The sequence below is a fragment of the Microtus pennsylvanicus genome, chromosome 5 (genome assembly GCF_037038515.1).
Source record: "Microtus pennsylvanicus isolate mMicPen1 chromosome 5, mMicPen1.hap1, whole genome shotgun sequence".
In the NCBI taxonomy this organism is placed as follows: domain Eukaryota; kingdom Metazoa; phylum Chordata; class Mammalia; order Rodentia; family Cricetidae; genus Microtus; species Microtus pennsylvanicus.
The window spans coordinates 68,161,509-68,182,787 of record NC_134583.1 but is presented as its reverse complement, the minus strand read 5'-3'; the positions used below and the strand labels follow the sequence as shown (position 1 = coordinate 68,182,787).

Genomic DNA, 21,279 nt, shown 5'->3' with positions numbered 1-21,279 from the left:
TGTCCCTGGTCCAGCCCAAGCCTTCTGAATCCAGGTCCCTAAGCAATGTTGCCAGTGTTTCTAACTACCTTTAAAGAAAAAAAAAAAAAAAAAAGACCAGCCGGGGATGTAGCTCAATGCCAGAAAGAGAATTTGTCTAGCATTTGTGAAAATCAATCCTCAATTCTGTCAGAACAATTAAAAATAGTAACAACAATAATACAATTTTTTAAAAAAAGAATCAGTCATTGCCTCAGAGCTCTGGTTCCGATAACAGCACATCTTGTGTGACCCTGAGTGACTCAGTCTGAGTCACAACTACTGAGCGCTACAGTATCCAAATGGCAACACAGCATCAAACAGTCACAATGGCCTATTTAAATTAGCATTTTTGTTTGTTTTGTTTTCAAGACAAGGTTTCTCTGTGTATAGTTTTGGAGCCTGTCCTGGAACTCATACTGTAGACCAGGCTGGCCTTAAACTCACAGAGATCCTCCTGCCTCTGCCTTCCCAAGTGCTGAGACTAAAGGCATGCGTCACCACCGCCCGACTCAACACTGGTTTATGTTAAATTGACAAAAGATTAACCAGGACAGGAAGTAGTGCAGCTCAGTGCCCAGCTTGTGCAAACATGTCATGGGTTACATTCTCAACTCTGCAAAGACAAAAATGCTTTGCCCTTTGCCCAAGCATGGTGGAGCATGCGTGTAACTCCAGCACTCAGGAGGCTGAAGCCAGAGATGGAGCGTTTAAAACCAGCCTAGGCTAAACAACAAGATTCAAAATCTTATCAAAATGAATGGAAAAAATCCACTTTATTTTCTCAGATGCACTAACCACCTTCCAGATGTTTAGTAGAAGCACATATGGCTAGTCCAGAGACAGAAGACAGAATATTTCCAGGCACAGGAGAGATGGCTCAGCAGCTCAGAGCACTTGCTACTCCTGCAGGAAACAGGAGTTCGTTCCCAGCACTGATAATAAGCAGCCCACAACTGCCTGTGTCTCTAGCACCAGGAAATCCAAAGCTTTCTTGTATTCTCTGCAGTCACTGCACACACACACACACACACACACACGCATGCGCGCGCGCACACACACACACACACTTGGAAGAAAGGAAGGAGAAAGAGTTCAGGTATAGTTTCTGGGTGAAGGCTCTGTATTGCCTCGCAAACTTAATTGCCTTAATTGTCCAAAGTCCAAGGGGTGCTGGGTATAAAGACGGGCAGTGGTAAGAGTGTGTGACATTCACAAATAAGCCAAGCACTGAATGAAACCACCTGGGATTCAGAGGTAAAAAAAATGGAGTGGGAATTGGGCAGTGGTGGCGCGCACCTTTAATCCCAGCACCTGGGAGCCAGAAGCAGGTGGATCTCTGTGAGTTCGAGACCAGCCTGGTCTACAGAGTGAGTGCCAGGACAGCCAGGACTGTTACACAAAGAAACCCTGTCTCGGAAAAAAAGGTGGGGGGGGTGGAGTGGGTAGATACCAACTGTCACCATTGCCTTCTTTGTTTTATATATGGTGGATTACATTGACAGATTTTTGTATGTTGAACCATCCCTGCATCCGTGGGATGAAGCCGACTTGAGCATGGTGGATGATGGTTCTGATGTGTTCTTAGATTCAATTTGCCAGTATTTTATTTAGTATTTTTTGCATCAATGTTCATGAGTGAGATTGGTCTGTAATACTCTTTCTTAGTAATGCCTTTCTGTGGTTTGGGTATCAAGGTAATTGTAGCCTCATAAAAAGAGTTTGGCAATGTTCCTTCTGTTTCTATTTTGTGGAATAATTTGAGGAGTATTGGTATTAGTTCTTCTTTGAAATTCTTGTAAAATTCTGAGCTGAAACCATCTGGTCCTGGACTTATTTTGGTTGGGAGACTTTTGATGACTGTTTCTATTTCTTCAGCATTTATAGGGCTGTTTAATTTGCTTATCTGGTCTTGATTTAATTTTGGGAAGTGATATTTATCCAGAAAGTTGTTCATTTCCTTTAAGTTTTCCAATTTTGTGGAGTACAGGTTTTTGAAATATGACCTGATGATTCTCTGTATTTCCTCCATGTCTGTTGTTATGTCCCCCTTTTCATTTCTGATTTTGTTAATTAAGATTCTCTCTCTGCCTTTTGGTTAGTTTGGATAAAGGTTTGTCTATTTTGTTGATTTTCTCAAAGAACTAATCCTTTGTCTCATTGATTCTTTGTATTGTTTTCTTTGTTTCTATTTTGTTGATTTCAGCTCTCACTTTGATTATTTCCTGCCATCTAGTTCTCTTAGGTGAGTTTGCTTTTTTTTGTTCTAAAGTTTTCAAATGTTCTGTTAATTCACTAGAGTGGGATTTTTCTTTATGTAGGCATTTAATGCTATGAACTTTCCTCTTTACACTGTTTTCATTGTGTCCCATAAATTTGGGTATGTTGTGTGGTCATTTTCATTTAATTTTAGGAAGTTTTTAATTTCTCCCTTTATTTCTTCCTTGACCCATTGATGATTCAGGTGAGCATTGTTTAATTTCCATGTGTTTGTGGGTTTTCTGGAATTAGTATTGCTGTTGACTTCTAGTTTTAAAGCACGGTGATCTGATAAGGTACATTGGGTTATTCCAATTTTTTTGTATTTGTTGAGGTTTGTTTTGTTACCAAGTATATGGTCAGTTTTTGAGAAGGTTCCATGAGGTGCTGAGAAGAAGGTATATTCTTTTCTGTTTGGATGGAATATTCTATAGATGTCTGTTAAGTCCATTTGAGTCATAACATCTGTTAGTTCCCTTATTTCTCTGTTCATTTTTTGTCTGATGACCTATCCAGTGGTGAGAGGGGAGTGTTGCAGTCTCCCACTATTAGTGCGTGGGGTTTAATGTATGATTTAAGCTTTAGAAGTGTTTCTTTGACATGTGAGGGTGCCTTTGTATTTGGGGCATAGATGTTCAGTATTGAAATTTCCTCTTGATGGATTTTTCCTGTGACTAATATGAAATGTCTTTCTTTGTTTCTTTTGACTGATTTTAGCTTGAAGTCTATTTTGTTAGATATTAGGATAGCTACACCCGCTTGTATCCTTGGTCCATTTGATTGGTATATTTTCCTAGCCCTTTACTCTGAGATGTCTGTCTTTGAGGTTGAGATGTGTTTCTTGCACGTAGAAGACATTTGCCTTCTTTTCCTCTCCTCCCCTACTCCTACCTGTAATACTGTGGCAGCCTGACAGTGGGAACTGGAGCATCCACAGACCCGAGAGCCAAGGAGGGTGAGACTAGAGAGGGCTTTGCCACTGCGTTATGAATCCACCGGCCCCATGGGAGTGGCACTTGGGTCTTTTCTGTGATGGGGGCCACTTCTAAAAGGTTCACCTCAGGGCTCCTTAGAGCACAGGAAGGGGGAGGGATGCAGATAAACATCTGAACACAGCCAGGACAAAAAGCTGCTTGACGCTGGAGAAACCAGCAGGCTTCACAGAGTCATGGCTCCCTAGCGTGTGCAGGACAAGGCTGCATAGTCCCAGCCTGATCGGCTTGCCCAGCTTGGCCTGCTGCACCTCAGGAACTGGGAACTTTGATCTACAGGTAGTGTGTGGGGAGTGGCCTGGAGTGAGGGAAAAGGTGGCAGTATCTCTGGGGTAACTGAAGCAAGCAGAGGTGAGGCCCAGGGTGGGGCGAAGAAGAGGAGAAGCAGGTGTGGCAGAGCCTACCTTTCCTTCCAAGACACTGAGACAGGAAGCATGAGCTCAGAGTCAGCCTAGGCTATAGAGTCCGACTACCTCAGAAGTGGGGCAAGGCAGGAAGAGGGCGTAGGAGGAGCAGCAGCAGCAGCAGCGCTGAGAGTCGGCTCAGAGGTGAAGAATGCTTGCAGGGGACCCAAGTTTGAGCCCTAGCACCCACATTGGATGGCTCACAGTTACCTCTAACGCCAACTCCAGGGGATGTGACACTCCTCTTCTGACACCTGTAGGGCACCAGGTACACATACATACATGCAAGCAAAACATTCATACACATAAAATAAATCATATATACATATGTATATATACATATATATAAATTAGGAAAAAAAGAGGGGCTAGAGAAATGGCTCAGTTGAGCACTTACTGCTCTTGAAGAGGACCCAAATTCAGTTCCCAGCACCCATGTGGTGGCTCACAGCCACCATTAATTCTAATTCCAGAGAATCTGGCTTCTGGGGGCTTCTGCATGCAAACACACGGTGCACATAAACTCATGTAAGCAAATACACATGACATGAAATAAAATATTTTACTTTTTAAAAAACAGAAGAGGAGGAAGTGGGAATGAACTGCCCTGCCTTGTCCCAAATGCCTTGTGTTTATCTTTTGTCTTCTTCTCCTGTCCTGCTCCATGCTGCAATCAGGTTTGGCCGGGGCTTGGGCTTCACCATGGCAACTGAAGAGGCCATCATCCGCATCCCCCCATACCACTATATCCATGTGCTGGACCAAAACAGCAATGTGTCCCGTGTGGAGGTTGGACCAAAGACATACATCCGGCAGGACAATGAGAGGTTGGTGCAGAGCTGTCCCAGCTGAGGAGAGCCTGGCTGGCAGGAATGACCCTTGCCTGGGTGGCTGGGAGGCTTCTCTTGCTTTTGCTGCCTCCTTTGGAACAGCATCCTGGGTCCTCACATCCCTTCTTACATCACAACAGGGTACTGTTTGCCCCAGTGCGCATGGTGACAGTTCCCCCACGCCACTACTGCATAGTGGCCAACCCTGTGTCCCGGGACGCCCAGAACTTGGTGCTGTTTGATACCACAGGGCAGGTTCGACTTCGCCATGCTGACCAGGAGATCCGACTGGCCCAGGACCCCTTTCCTCTGTACCCAGGGGAAGTGCTGGAAAAGGTACTTGGCTTTCCTCCCTTGAGCCAAACTCTGTCTGCTCTGACCCTGCTCCTAGGGCTCCTCACTGCCTTCCGATGGGAAAACAAGGGGCCTGAGCCACCATCACAGCCAGACCCTCGTCCACCTTGTCCTCAGACCTGAGCCCCCGAGCAGGGGAATCTGCCGAAATTTCTTTAATAGTTCTCTCTTTACCTGCTTGGTATTTTATACCTTTAAACTGACTTTCTACAGACCAGTGCCTTTTATACTTTTGTTATATTTTATTTACTTATTTACAGGGTGTGCATGCATGCTGTCAATTGCATGTGGAGGTCATAGGATAACTCACAGGGGTCAGTTCTCTCCCTCTGTCATGTGGGTCCTGGGTTTGAACTCAGGTCGTCAGGCTTGGCAGCAAATGCCTTCACCCCTGAGCAATCTAGCCAGCTCCCTTTTAAACTGTCCCCTTTTTGCAGTGCTAAGGATAGAACTTAGGGCATCGCGTATGCTAGACAAGTGTTCTCTGTCCACAAGGCCTAATCAGTGCTTTTCGCTCTTGAGTGCCTAATGGCAGGACTCCGGGAGAGCGCAGAGATACACACAGCTGTGGGAAGGACAGTACAGGGAAATAATGAGGGGTCAGGGGAATGGCACAGCAGGTAGAAGCATTTGCTGCCCGTGCCTGTCAACCTGAGATCCACCCCCCTCAGCGGTGCTGGGAAGAGATCCGCCTCCTGTAAGTTATCTCCAGACTTCTGAACCTGCATGGTCATTCGTACACATCAACACGCGCATGCACGCGCACAGAGAGAGAAATAAATACAATAAAAAATTCAGCGAAACTAAAAATAATGAGATATGGTTAAGACAGCAATCCTTAAAAATCCGAGTGAAGTTCAGCAGTGGTGGCGCACGCCTTGGCCAGCCTGGTCTACAAAGTAAGTCCAGGACAGCCAGAGCTACATAGTGAGACACTGCCTAGGAAAACAAAAAACAAACAGAAAGTCTATACACTTGTCTTAACTCCAACTAGCCAAGTCCCGCTCTGGGTGAGGGGAGCTTGAAGTAGTAGGTGCAGAAGCCCTGTGCTTAGCAAGATGTAAGCCCTGGAGTGAGGAGCAGAGCTTTCCATCCCTGCCTCACTTTAACCGCTCGCCCCTGCAGACTCCCACCGATGGTTCATCCTCTCACTCAGACTGGGAGGGCTGGGGTGTCACAGAGAAGGGTGGTCCCATCTTGAATCAATATTCAGCCTTCCATGGTGCCACCTTCTTTGAGGCTGGCAGCATTTGCTGATGGCATGAGAGACATTTTCTGATCCAACCTCCTCCTCTTTTGCTGTGACCATGACTGCAGCTTGGCCTTTGCCTTTGCTTTTTGTTTTGTTTGTTTGTTTGTTCTTGGTTTTGTTTTGTTTTTGGGAGAGGGTCTTACTTTATCGTGAAACCCTGGCTTGCCTAGAACTCTCTATGTAGTCCACACTAGGCTACAATTCTCATGCCACAGACTCCCAGGTACTAAGATTACAGGTCTATATAGCACCAGATCCAACTCCAGGTATTTTTTTTAAAAAAACCAGGATATTTTATTATGATTATGATGGTGGTGGTGGTGTGTATGTGAGTGCGCGCACATGAGCACACACTGATAGAGTACATGTGCAGGTCAGAGAATAACTTCAAGAGTTTGTTCTCTTCTCCACCATGTGGGTCCTGGGGATCAAACTTGGGCGGTCAGACTTAGCAGCTTACACTCTGAGTTACACACTGAGCTGCCTTTTCAGTTTCCTCAGATTTTTGTTTTTTGTTGTTTTTTTTTTTTTTTTCGAGACCGGGTTTCTCTGTAGCTTTTGGTGCCTGTCCTGGAACTAGCTCTGTAGACCAGGCTGGCCTCGAACTCACAGAGATCCGCCTGTCTCTGCCTCCCGAGTGCTGGGATTAAAGGCGTGCGCCACCACCACCCTGCCACATTAGTTCTTTGTAGGCTTTTACTAATGACCCTGTGAGTCTGTTTCTAGCTTTCTCTCTCTTGTCTACTCTTTCTTAGGAACCTGTACTTGATGTCTCTAAGTTACTCCTTCACAAACCCCTCTGGCCCCGCATCCCACCTGCACTGAACTAGGACAAGCCAGGCATGGTGGTGCCTGCATGTCATCCCAGCATTTGGGAGGCTGAAGCAGGAGTTCTAGGCCAGCCTCGTGTCCGCTGTGTCCCTGTCTCTGCTGCTTTTACTTTCTGTGCACCCTTAACTACTCAGGGCTGACTTGTAGCACTCCTGGCTGAATCTGGGAGGGCTCTTCTACAACAGCCTATTTTCAACGTCTGAACCCAGCTACTCCCTGCCCCTAGTTCTCATCCTCCATACCCTCAGTATGGATTAGGGATATCACAGCGTAACCATGTGCCTAGACTAGACACCTGTCGGGGAATGGGGGACAAACTGGAAAGAGATGGTGGGGGCAGCCAGTGGACTGTTAGGAAGGTGTTACTGCCACCCCAGTGGCTGACAGAGGGAACATGGCAGGGAGACGCCATGGCTTTGCGATGCTGCAGACAGGAAGTGACAGTGAGCTATGCTGGCATGTGCCTTGGAGAGCAGAGGCAGGATGTGGTGACTTTGAAGACAGCCGAGGCTAGACAGAAGCTGTCAGGGGGTCTGCCTTTCTCCAGCCCGATGTGAGCCCAGGGGTGAAGTGACCTCCGACCTCCTGCAGCCCGGCCAGTCTGTCACAGGGGCATGTGCATCTCTGGGGCTCATGTCTTCATTCCATTCTTTAACAGCTGGGAGGGCTTGCCCCACCCCCAAACGTGTCTGCACCTCCTTCTTGCCTGCCTCTTTTAGAATATTTCCAAAGACCAAATCAAGCCGTATTTATAGAGACATGTCTACAAACTTTAAGGTTGGCCGGTTTTTTGGAAGGCCTCCCCTTCCTGCTGGAGGGGATCCTGTGAGCATGAGGTCACCCTGAAAGCGAAGCCACAGGATTAAAACCTGCTTTGTATGGCACTTACTATAGTCTTACTTTCTTTTCCTGTTTGTTTTTGAGACAGGGCTGACTAGAACCTGCCGTGTACCTAAGGATGATCTTGAACTTCCTCTTCTTTTGTTGGCATTTCAGGCGCTGTGATTGTAGGCCTGTGCCACTATGCCCAGCTTTATGTTTGTACTTTCAGATTCTCTCTAGAGCAGTGATTCTCAACCTTCCCAACGCTGTGACACTTTAAGACAGTTCCTTGTGTGGTGGTGACCCCCAGCCGTAAGATTATCTCATTGCTGGTTCGTAACTGTAATTTTGTGGCTGTTATGAATTGTAATGTAAATGTCTGATATGCAGCCCAAAGGGTCACGACCCACAGGTTGAGAATTGCTGTTCTAGAGCATCGCGGTCCTGCAGTTGTCATGGTTCAGCTTCCGAGACGTCTTCCGAATCTTTTACCAGTTCTTCTCCTCACTCTTGTCCTCGGTAGACTTGAGAACTCTTCTTGCTCATCTTCTTGCTCATCTGTGCCTCGTCAGCTCTTCAGGTCGGGTGGTCTAGGGCCCCACCCTACCTTGTGCGTTCCACTATGGCTTTAATGGAGGTGCACAAAGATACGCTGTGGGGCCCGATGTGTGGCTCAGCGACAGAGCCCTTGTTCAGCGTCTTCAAGGCCCTGGTTCCATCCACAGCAGTGTGGACCTCCCAGTGACTGAGGCTGTGGGCTCTGATCTCCAGAATATCGGCACAGCCCGAACACCCTGACTTTTTCCCCTGTAGGACATCACCCCGCTGCAGGTGGTGCTGCCCAACACGGCCCTGCATCTTAAGGCCTTGCTGGACTTTGAGGATGAGAATGGAGACAAGATCATGGCGGGCGATGAGTGGCTGTTTGAGGGGCCTGGTGAGTTACAACTCCGTCTCGTGGGCTTTGTCTGGGCCAGGGCTTCCTGCCTTCCTACCATAACCCCAACATCTCTGACTGTCAGCATTGGCTTTCTCCTCCTTCCCCAGGCACCTACATCCCCCAGAAGGAAGTGGAGGTCGTGGAAATCATCCAGGCTACGGTCATCAAACAGAACCAGGCATTGCGGCTACGGGCCCGGAAGGAATGCTTTGACCGGGATGGCAAGCAGAGGGTGACAGGTAAGGCCCACAAAGGGCGTGGCTGAAGTCGTGTGAAGTCAGGCCAGGGTTCTCCCTGGTGTCTGTCTGTCTGTCTCTATCTGTGGGGATTTTTTTGTTTTTGTTTTTGTTTTTTTTGTTTTGTTTTTTAAAGGCAGGGTTTCTCTGTAGTGCAGGCTGGCCTAAAACTCAGCTGCCTCTGCCTCCCGAATGCTGGGATTAAAGGCGTGCACCACCACCCAGCCTGTCTCTGTCTTTCACTGTTTGTACTTATTATTGATTTTAAGATTTTAAAAACTATACCATTACTCTATTTTTATGTGTATGAGTGTTTAGTCTGCATGCATGTGTGTCTGTGTACCATTTTATGTCTGGTGCCCATGGAGACCAGAAAAGGGTGTCAGATCCCCTGACACTGGAGTTACAGACAGTTGTGAGGCGCCACTTGGGAGCTGGGAACTGAACCCAGGTCCTCTGGAAGAAGGAGCCAGAGCTCCTATCCACAGAGTCAGCTAAGAGGGTCCCCAGGCCTATTGTTTTTGAGACAGTATCTCATGTCGCCCCAACTGACCTGGTAGTCATCATGTAGTCCAGGATGGCTTCAAACTCATGGCAATCCTTCTGCCTCGGCCTCCGGAGTGATGGGATTATAAGTGCACCACCACGCCTGGCTTTTTCTGGTGTCTCTTGAGCTGGTGAGTCTGCCTGTTGCTTCTTTACACCTGCTTCCAGGCTCCCTCTGCCCTAGCCCTGATCCTGCAGTCACACCATGATCAGACGAGATTGGGCACGTTCAGGGTGGTATGGCCGTAGACATATCACACCATGATAACAGTCTTACCTGCCCCCATTTTTTGTTGTTGTTGTTGTTGGGTTTTTTTTTGTTTATTTTTTTTTGTTTTTGTCTTTTTTTTCTCAAGACGGGTTTTCTCTGTGTAACAGCCCTGGCTATCCTGGAACTCTCTGTGTAGACCAGGCTGGCCTCAAACTCACAGAGACCCACCTGTCTCTGCCTCCTGAGTGCTGGGATTAAAGGAGCGTGCCACCACACCTGGCTACCCTTCCCACTCTTTACCCCAAACTGTGAGCAGTGGCCACCTCTTACCTGGTTCTAGATCAGAAAGTGAGATGTCCAAATACACTGACCCGATATTGGGTCAAAATGATAGATGGTGTTTTGTTGAGCTCCCTGACAGCTGCGGGAGTCTGCTGGTCCCATTTTCACCATGGCAAGACTGAGGCACTTGCCTAGGGTATGTGGCCAGGCAGGGGGAGACTTTGACTTGCTGCTGGGCATGTTTGCTGCCCCAATAAACAAAATGACATTCACAGACCTAGTAGGGTCCCTTCTGCCTATTGCAGGAGAATGGAAAACTAAGTCTTTGGTAGCTGTAGCAATGACTTGATATTCTAGAACAGCCTCTGTGGTTTTTTGGCTTTGGCCTTTTGAGACGGATCTCACTATGTAGCCTAAATTCCCCAAAAACTCCTAATCCTCTCACCCTGACCTCATGAGTGCTGGGGTTGTGGGTATGTGCCACCATGTCAGCCTCTAAAAGGTTTTTGTGGTTGTTGTTGTTGTTTTAATTCTTCTGGGATAGAAGTTCGTTTTCCTCTGGTCCCATAGAATAGAGTGGCTGCAAGGACCTTGTCAGGCGCTCAGGCTGGGGATGGTGGGATATCCCTGTCCTGTCGCCTAGGCTGTGTTGAGAAGCCGTGGTGAAGGCTAGTTGTGCTGACTCCTCCTTCCTGCTCACCACCTAGGTGAAGAGTGGCTGGTCAGGTCTGTGGGTGCTTATCTCCCAGCTGTGTTTGAAGAGGTGCTGGATCTGGTGGATGCTGTGATCCTTACAGAGAAGGTCTGTGCTCTGGGTGTGGGTTAGGGAGTTGGTTTGGCGGTGCTCAGAGAGGCAGACAGTGTGCAAGGAAGGGAGAAGCAGCATCCTTCAGGTCACAGGGGGAAAAAAAAAGATCAGGTGTCCAGAGGACAGCCCTGAAGTACCCTTCAGTGGGTAGGAATTGTCCCTGGGAACTGGGATCAGTTAGCGGCCTGTGGTGTTCCCAGATCCAGGGTGCTGGAGGGAGGTCTCCACAAACACCCTGTGTTTCCTCCTGCAGACAGCCCTGCACCTCCGGGCCCGGCAGAACTTCAGGGACCTTCGGGGAGTGGCCCACCGCACTGGGGAGGAGTGGTTAGTGACAGTCCAGGACACAGAAGCTCATGTACCAGATGTCCATGAGGAGGTGCTGGGGGTCGTACCCATCACCACTCTGGGACCTCGACATTACTGTGTCATCCTTGACCCCATGGGACCAGATGGCAAGAACCAGCTGGGACAGAAGCGTGTTGTCAAGGTAAGCGACAAGAGGCCTTCTCATCTGCCTCCCTTCACTGCTCCTGAACAGCACACACTTCTAGAAACACCTTTGTTGTAAGGAGGCTGCTTGTTCATTTCCCGGCCATCCAGACTCCTGAAATAATCATACAGAAAACTATAGTATTTAAGTTGCTGCTTGGCCAATCACTTAAGTGCATTGCTAGCTAGCTCTTACATCTTAATTTAACCCATTTCCATTATTTTATATTTTACGACGAGGCTCATGGCCAACCAGCTGGCAGCTCGCATCTTTCCCCTCTTGTGGCTACATGGTGTCTCCCTGACTCCACCTTCTTTCTCCCAGCATTCAGTTTAGTGCCCCCCATCTCTATTCTGCCCTGTGCAGGCCCAGGACAGCTTCTTTATTCATTAACCAATAAAAGCAGCACATAGGCAGAAGGACCCCCCACACCACATCTTCAGTGCTTTTGTGCGCGTTGTTTATATTCCTGACTTACTGTCCTATTTGGTTCCCCTAGTGACCTGGGTTTTTCCTCTCCAGACCTTATGTACCTGTTACTGTTTCTGAGAACTTCTGCCCTGCCTGAAGTTCCTGAAATTTGCTCCTCCATGTTCCAGAACTTTTGTCTTCTGTATAGGACAAATCTCACAACTTCCTCACTCTCTGCCCTCCTCTCCATTCCTCTCCTCTCCCCTGTCCTCTCCTTCCTTGCCTTCCCCTCCCCTCCTCTCTCTTGCCCTCCCCTTCCCTCCCCTCCCCTCTCCTGCCCTCCCCTGCCTCCTGCTAGAGCTTCACTGGCTACTTCTCTCTGCAAAGGCAGGGACTATGTGGATGAGATTTCTGCAGAAGTTACTCAACTAGACTATTGTCACAGTGCCTTGGAGATAATATGAAAGCAAAGCCAGAAACTAGTTGTGTTTCGATGGACTGGGGGGCCGGCGGTTAAGGCAGAAGGATCAGGAGTTCAAGACCCATCCTGGGCCACCCTATATACATGAGAAAATGTCTTAAAAAAGAAGGAAAAAAAGAGAGAGAGAGGGAGGGAGGGAGGGAGGGAGGGAGGGAGGGAGGGAGGGAGGGAGGGAGGGGGAAGGTAGTTAAAGTCAAAACAACCCTTGTGGGACATAGTGGTGCACACTCTTAATCCCAGCACTCGGGAGGCAGAGGCAGGCCAGTCTCCGTGAAAACAGCCCAAATGCCTATCATTGATGGATGGGCTTTGAAAAGGTGGCGTATCAATATGGTGGAATGTTAAAAGAAGTAGTTCTTTATACCACAACAGACAAAAACTGAAGACACAGCTAAGTGAAAGAAAGCAGATGCAAAAGACTAGCTACTGTATTATTCTATATATGTGAGCTGTCCAGAACACGTAAATCCAGAGGCTCGGGCAGTAGATTGGGGGTTGGTGGGGCGGGTGGGAATTGACAGGGGCAGCCGGTACAGGTTTCTTCCCAAGGTGATAAAAATATTCTAGACAGACACAGTCGAGACAGGTGAGTGATTCTGAATCTCCTCACGTGAACTGCGTACTCTCAATACTTAAACTTGTGGATTATATTGCAATAGAAACACAGCTCAGCTGGTAACATGCTTGCCGTGCAAACATGAGGACCCGAGTTCAGTGCCTACTTCCCATGTTTTAAAAAGCTGGGCATAGGGCTGGAGAGATGGCTCAGCGGTTAAGAGCATTGCCTGCTCTTCCAAAGGTCCTGAGTTCAATTCCCGGCAACCACATGGTGGCTCACAACCATCTGTAATGAGATCTGGTGCCCTCTTCTGGCCTGCAGACATACACACAGACAGAATATTGTATACATAATAAATACATAAATAAATTTAAAAAAAAAAAAGCTGGGCATAGTGGCATGCACTTGTCATCCCAGGGCTGGGCCTTAGAGCCCGGAGGACCTGTGAGGCTTGCTGCCCAGGCAGCCTGGTCTAGTCATTGAGCCGCAGGTTAGTGAGGGACCCTGTCTCAGAAAACCAGGTGAGGCTGGCTACAAGGGAGGTCAGTGGGTAAAGATGCCCCTGGCCGAGAATGATGATCCAAGTTCAATCCCCACAACCCATTTGGTAGACTGGGAAAACTGACTCCTGCAAACTGAACTTTGACCTCTACATGTGTGCCATCGTATGCAGGTGTACATATGTGTGCACACACACATACAAAATATTATTAATAGTGATAAATAATTTAAACACCAATTTTTAAAAATTAACTGGCTTCTGAGGGGTGGCATCTAAGGTTGACCTCTGACCTCCACTCGTATTCACGCACACATGCAGACATCCCCCCCCCACACATACATATACTCACTCACACACACACACAACACCACAATCAGTGTTCTTTATCCACAAGCCCCACATCTACAATTAAACCAACAGCAGATCAAAATTTTTAAGAAAAATTGCATCTGAACAGAAAATATGTAGTTTTTATTATTTTTCCTAGTATAGCCTTTATATGGTATTATGTATTATCAGTAATCTACTTATGATTTATGACTTAAAGCTCACAGGAGGTTGTCTGGGCTACATCCATAAGGGACTTGAGTATCAATTTGGGGTTTTTAGGTGACAAGCTCTAGAACCCATTATCCCAAGACATAGAGAGAAGTCCGTATATTTCTTAAAATATAAGCTGAACCGGGTGGTGGTTCAGCCTTTAATCCCAGACTCAGGAGATGAAGACAGAGGCAGGCGGATCTGTGAGCTCAAGGCCAACCTGATCTACCAGAGCTAGTTCCAGGACAGCCAGAGCTACACAGCTAAACCCTGTCAAACCCTGTCTCGAAAAACAAAAAGAAAAAAAAAACCCATATATATATATATATATATGATGAGTCAGGTGTGGTACACACCTGTAACACTCAAGAAGCTGAGGCAGGAGGACTGTGAATTTGAGGCCAACCTGACCTACACAGCAAGACCCCATCTCAAAGAAGGGGAGAAAAAAAGGCCAGTGAAGTGTGTACCTGCCGTCCCTCCCCTTCAGGAGCCTGATACAAGAGTCTAGAAGTCCAAAGCCAGTCTGGGAAACATGGCTAGGTCCACATCACCGACACCACCACCAAACACCATAGGTGGCAGGTCGGATTTGACCCTATGACCAAAGTTTCCCCACCTTCAAATTCCACCATATCAAAAAAACAGACCGCCGGGCGGTGGTGGCGCACGCCTTTAATCCCAGCACTCGGGAGGCAGAGGCAAGCGTATCTCTGTGAGTTCGAGGCCAGCCTGGTCTACAAGAGCTAGGTCCAGGACAGGAACCAAAAGCTACAGAGAAACCCTGTCTCGAAAAATCAAAAAAAAAAAAAAAAAAAAGAAAAGAAAAAGAAAAAGAAAACAGACCATGGAGAAATGAAAAGCAGCAGTAGGTTAAATATATATCATTTCTTTGTGGACATTTTATTTTCTTCAGGGATTTTTTGATTTGGCTTTTGTGACAGGGCTCTCGCTTTGTTACCCAGACTGGGCTTGGATTCAGGACGATCCTTCTTTACTTTTCCAAGTGTAGAGATTACAGACTTGTGCACTGCACTCAGTTTAGGGTAATCTGTTTAACCTGAGGACCTAGGTCTCAACTGTTTACAGATTTGACCAGGTGATCTTCCAGCATTCGTCCAGACAGACAGACAGACAGACAGACAGACAGACAGACAGGGGCTATAATGGGGTTGTGCTTTGGACTTCTGTCTTCAACACAAGCCCGACACAGCATGTGGGTGAGCTAGTGCCACCAGAAGACCTGGCTCAAGGTCGTGCAGAGGTGGCAAGCCAGAAGACCGTCTCAAAGCAGCGTGGCTCTGCTATAGCCGGAGTGCACCATGTCCTAACCTCCCCTCTTTCCCACTAGGGAGAGAAGTCCTTTTTCCTCCAGCCAGGGGAGAGGCTGGAAAGAGGCATCCAGGATGTGTATGTGCTGTCAGAGCAACAAGGGCTGCTGCTGAGGGCACTGCAGCCCCTGGAGGAGGGGGAGAACGAGGAGAAGGTCTCCCACCAAGCCGGAGACCGCTGGCTCATCCGTGGGCCCCTGGAGTATGTGCCCTCTGCGAAAGTGGAGGTGGTGGAGGAGCGCCAGGCCATCCCTCTGGACCTAAATGAGGGCATCTATGTGCAAGATGTCAAGACCGGGAAGGTACCAGCTGGGGGATGGGAGGTGCCAGCTGATGGGAAGAGGAAGGTTGGGGGAAGGCGCCACGGCACACGCAGCAGCCACCAGGTGGCTGTCTGGCAGATGCGAGGCCTTTTCCTGCTCCATTTGCCCCATCGCTGTGCTAAATATCTAGGTCTACATTTCAGAGCCTACAGCTGGGAGAATGAACTAGGCTTTAGGACCAGGGTTCCGCCCTCCTGCAGATGTGGACCTAGCACAGAGGTCTCACTAGAACATGGCCCACGTCTCGGTGGACTCTCCTTTTGCTGCTTCACCTAAAACCTTGACCTCGGTTTGGCTGAGGACTACATTGCCAGCTTCTTTCCCTGAGAATCTAATGAGGAACAATTCAGTGTCCAAGCCGGTGTTAGTGTGTATGAGGTGCTCCCTGGGGTCACATTTGTGACCGTGGTGCCCGCCACGCGGCTCCATTAAGGAAAATCCTAGAAATAATATCAAGCACTTACTACATACCAAGTGCTGTTCTTTGAACTGGCCTTGTGGACCCTCCCCATTGTCTATCCCCCAGATGGCCCATTATACAGATGAGGAAAGTAAAGTATGGACAGAGCTTGAGAAAAAACCAGCAGATGGCAACCAAGCCTGAGCACATCCTTCCTGTAGAGACCTCCTTTAGCCAGGATACGGTGCTGCCCCTGGGCAGGATCCGCTTAGGACAGCTAGGGGTGACGTTCTCCCTCCTGTCCTCTCTGAAAACACCTTCTCTAGGTGCGGGCTGTGATTGGAAGCACCTACATGCTGACCCAGGATGAAGTCCTATGGGAAAAGGAGCTGCCTCCCGGGGTGGAGGAGCTGCTGAACTTGGGGCATGACCCTCTGGCAGATAGGGGTCAGAAGGCCACAGGCAAGACCCTTCAGCCCTCCGCTCCAAGGAACAAGACCCGAGTGGTCAGCTACCGTGTCCCACACAATGCAGCCGTGCAGGTGTACGACTACAGAGCCAAGAGAGCCCGGTGAGCCAGTGGACGGCCTCTGCGGGGTCCGCCGGGACGCTCTCAGGGAGTCTGACCTCCGCCTCTCTCCGCAGCGTGGTCTTTGGGCCTGAGCTGGTGTCACTGGATCCCGAGGAGCAGTTCACAGTGTTGTCCCTGTCTGCCGGGCGGCCCAAGCGTCCCCACGCTCGCCGCGCTCTCTGCTTGCTGCTAGGACCCGACTTCTTCACTGACGTCATCACCATTGAGACTGCGGATCACGCCCGGCTGCAGCTGCAACTTGCCTACAACTGGTGAGACCGCGGACCCAGGGGGCAGCCTCAGGAACAGGGAGGGACAGAAGGCAGCCCTTGATGCCGTAGGACCAGAAGGAAGTTGGGAGTTTCGAAAATATGGGGAGCATATGGCCTACCCTTCTAGATGAAGACCTCAGGGCCCCATTAAAGGGGAACTACCCAGACACACCTCCATCTTTTTATCAGTGCAAGCTGTTTTTTGATTGTATCTATCTATCTATCTATCTATCTATCTATCTATCTATCTATCTATCTGTCATCTATCTCTATCTATCTATCTCTCTCTATCTATCATCTATCTATCCATCTATCATCTATCTATCTATCTATCTATCTATCTATCTATCTATCTATCATCTATCTATCTATCATCTATCTATCTATCATCTATCTATCTATCTATCATCTATCTATCTATCATCTATCTATCATCTATCTATCATCTATCTATCTATCTATCATCTATATCTATCTATCTATCTGTCATCTATCTCTATCTATCTCTCTCTCTCTATCTCTCTATCTATCTATCAATCATCTATCTATCTATCTATCATCTATCTATCATCTTCTATCTATCTATCTATCATCTATCTATCTATCTATCATCTATCTATCTATCATCTGTCTATCTATCTATCTATCTATCCACCCATCTATCTTTGAGACAAGATTTCTCTATCCTGGAACTCATATATAGACCAGGGTGGCTTCAAACTCACAGAGATCGGCCTGCCTCTGCCTCCCTGGGGCTGGGACTCAAAGCATGCGTCACCACTCCCAACTTCTGCAAGAATTTTTTTTTTGTTTTTGTTTTTTTAAACAACCAGTGGATGTGAGCAGTGTGAACATGTAGCCAGAACACACTCAGGAGGCAGAAGCAGGGGATCAGGTATTCCAGGCCAGTGTCAGTGAAAGAGCTCAAAGCCAGCCTGTGTGTCCTGTGTGAGGGCCTGTCTCCGGGAGTCACCTGGAGAAGTGGTGTTCTCCAGTGTCTGGTGAACAGCTAGCATTGTGACCAAGGCAGATAGGGTGCTGGCCTAGTGACAGTGAAGAGCACAGATCCTAGAGCTATTTGCATGATTTTAGTTTTGGCTTGCTACATATGGTGTGACCTTGAATTTAATACCTCTAACCCTTCACTTGCTCTTCTGTAAAATGGGAGAGTAGGCATCTCCACTGTAGGGACTCCGAGGATTTAGCAGGAACATAGGTGCTTGCTGGGACTCTGAGGATTTAGCAGGAACATAGGTGCTTGCTGGGCACAAACTCACATCTCCCATGCAGGAGCTGCTGCTGTTCATCCCCAGAGGATGGGTGCTGAAACCCTGCTCAGAAAGGGTATCATTTCTTGTGGGAAAATAGCTTCCCCTCTCTGGGTCTCCTTGTTCACAGGCACTTTGAGCTGAAGGACCGGAATGACCCTGTAGAGACAGCGAAGCTTTTCTCCGTGCCTGACTTTGTGGGTGATGCGTGCAAGGCCATTGCATCCCGAGTCCGAGGGGCTGTAGCTTCTGTCACCTTTGATGACTTCCATAAGAACTCAGCTCGAATCATTCGCATGGCTGTTTTTGGCTTCGAGACATCCGAAGACACGGGTCCTGATGGCACCCTCCTGCCCCGCGCTCGTGACCGGGCGGTCTTTCCCCAGAACGGGCTGGTGGTCAGCAGTGTGGATGTGCAGTCTGTGGAGCCAGTGGACCAGAGGACGCGGGACGCCCTTCAGCGCAGTGTCCAGCTGGCCATTGAAATCACCACCAACTCCCAGGAGGCAGCAGCCAAGTGAGTGGTGCAGGGAGCCAGGGGAAACATCTCACTGGTGCCAAGACTCGAATACGGTGGCATTCACAACGGTCTGCTTGCTGCCATCGGTCCCCAAGGGTCTATTCTCTCCTCAGCATGACTATTAAAACAGGAAGACATTCCTGCTCCTATGGCGTCCCACTCTTTCCAGGGACCTCCAGGCTCTCCAGTAGAATTTGGCCTCCCTGTCCTCAGCCTTCAGCTTGGTCCCACCTTGGACCTTTGGAACGTCTTTCCTAGTGTACTTTTTCAGCCCCAAGGTCACCTCCTTGGAGAGCCCCTACTTTCTCTTGCAACTATTGCAGTGCCCTCTTTCCCCACTCATCCTCTTGCTCATCTCTGTCTGAGGGCATCCTCGCCTGTTTTCTTCCCATGGGAGAGTCCTTCCAGGGGAAGCAAGCATCAGGCAGGCCTGTCTTCCGCAGACCTAGAGCCACACCATGGCTGCTTGCCGTTTGCTCATTGTTCTGGGCCCAGGTGCATGTTGAGTGCCGGGGAAGGGGAAAGGTCAGTCCCCACGCCAGGTGCTCCTTTCTTAGCTCTGGCCCCACATCAACATCTCATCTGCTCCTCTTCTTACCTAGGCATGAGGCTCAGAGACTGGAGCAGGAAGCCCGTGGCCGGCTTGAGAGGCAGAAGATCCTGGACCAGTCAGAAGCTGAAAAAGCCCGCAAGGAACTCTTGGAGCTTGAGGCTATGAGGTGGGTGGAGAAACGGAGGTGGAAAGACTGACCAGTCTGAGGGTCTTGGCAAAGCTGCCGGCTCAGGCAGAGGTGGGGATGAGAGGCAGGCAGAGCATGCCTCCAGGCAGAAATCTAGACTCAAGAAGGGTGGATATGGCTTGGTGGTAGAGCACTTGCCTGTCATGTACAAGGCCCTGGGCTCCATCCTCCGTACTGGAAGAACATTGAAACATATGGCCAGCAGGACGACACACTGGGTAAAGGCACCTGCTGCCAAGTCTGAGGACCCAGGTTCCCAGGGACCCTCATAGTGGACGGACAGAGCTGATTCTCACAAGTTGTCCTCTGACCGTCATACCTGTGTCATGAGGTCCCCCTCAAGTCCCTGGGTGGGTGGGCTTCTCTTCTAGACCTTCCCCAACTCTTTCCCCTGCAGCATGGCTGTGGAAAGCACGGGAAATGCCAAGGCAGAGGCTGAGTCCCGTGCGGAGGCTGCCCGGATCGAAGGAGAAGGTTCTGTGCTGCAGGCCAAGCTAAAGGCAGAGGCGTTAGCCATTGAGACGGTGAGTTCAGGCTGCTGTTGGAAGGGTGCCATGGGGCCTGGAAGAGGCCAGTTCATCAAAGGCCCTGAAACCCGGTGGGATACCGAGTAGGTAGCCAGACACAAAGCGTGGCCCAAGCCCCCAGTGGTCTGCAGAGACTTCTGCCCTGTAGCTGTGTGCATTCCCAGAAGGGGATTATTACAGCCATTCCACAGACGGCGCTGAACGCTGCCCCTTGGTTGTGTGTGTTTTACATCTGTGACCTCATTTCATGCTTGAGGTACACATCACCTCCATTTTACCCCGAGGCTTGACTCTGGGGACTCCTCCCGAAGAGTCACTAGCTAAACAGTGGCATGACTGGACTTTGCACCTGCCGTTCCCTTCTGCCTCGGTTCCCTCCGGGCTGCTGGCTTGGGGGACTTGCGGGACAGTTCCTGGGCTACATGACCTCAAGCTAGCCTGGTCTCCCCCCTCCAGGAAGCTGAGCTGGAGCGAGTAAAGAAAGTACGTGAGCTGGAACTGGTCTACGCCCGGGCTCAGCTGGAACTGGAAGTGAGCAAGGCGCAGCAGCTGGCAGATGTGGAGGCAAAGAAATTCAAGGAGATGACGGCAGCTCTGGGCCCCAGCACCATCAAGGACCTGGCTGTGGCTGGGCCAGAGATGCAGGTGAGAACAGAGACACAGGAGGAGGGTGGGTGTTTGCCTTGGAACTGAGAAGGTAAAAGACAAGCACATTTGGGGAAATGTTGGCGGACGGAACGGGGTTTGTTTGGGAGCGAGCTATTCCTGTGACCTGTGACCTGTCACTGACACCCTGAGTGCCATTTCAGCACCAGGCACTGTCCTAGACCCTGCAGAGCTAGCTTTGCGAGGGAGGGAGACAGTATGGGGTGAGACTTCAGATCCTCAGAGACTTCAAGGAGGGTGATGCAATGAAGGGGATGGTGGCTCTTGGCTCACAAGGGCCGCTCTGAAGGCTGGCCCCCTAGGGAGGAGCCAGTTTCTGAGGTGTCTTCGTGCCTGACTTTCTCCTCCCTCCCCGCAGGTGAAACTTCTTCAGTCCCTGGGCCTGAAATCCACTCTCATCACAGACGGCTCTTCTCCCATCAACCTCTTCAACACAGCCTTCGGGATGCTGGGGCTGGGGTCTGATGGTCAGCCGCCAGCGCAAAAGTAACGTGGCATGCAGGCCCAGCCTGGAGAAGGCTGCTCCTTGCCAGGCCCTCCTGCTCCAGGCTCTTTGAAGCAGCCACACTGTGCCTTAGGTCAACACTGACTGTCTCGACAATGGATAAAATAAAATGATCATTTTGGAAATTTTTTTTTTCTGTCACCTCTAGCCTGGGCGACAAGGGAGCTCACTGGCCAAGAGAAGATTCCCCTCAAATCTTGATATAATTACCTGAGACTGTGCTGGTCTCCGAGAAAACAGGGAGAAAACTAGCCTGAAGTTACAATGTTAAGGGTGCAACCCAAAGCCTTCCAAGCCTACTGTCCACAGGCTGTAGACCACGGCTTTCTAGAACCCAGGGAGGGGAGGGTGGTGCTGTAGGAGAATTCTGTCGGACCAGGACAAA

General features: G+C 49.2%; 1 protein-coding gene across 1 annotated transcript; it reads left to right on the top strand.

The window, feature by feature from the left end:
• Positions 1-1,212: 1,212 nt before the first annotated feature.
• Positions 1,213-21,019, top strand: Mvp (major vault protein). The gene is given in 16 exon segments (XM_075972306.1): positions 1,213-1,275; positions 4,351-4,500; positions 4,644-4,839; positions 8,576-8,699; positions 8,810-8,941; positions 10,685-10,779; positions 11,039-11,275; positions 15,123-15,404; positions 16,152-16,396; positions 16,471-16,668; positions 18,067-18,453; positions 19,059-19,175; positions 19,594-19,720; positions 20,180-20,368; positions 20,748-20,828; positions 20,830-21,019. Coding segments are annotated over 16 exon segments (2,700 nt in total). The 5' UTR covers positions 1,213-1,252; the 3' UTR covers positions 20,947-21,019.
• Positions 21,020-21,279: the final 260 nt, after the last annotated feature.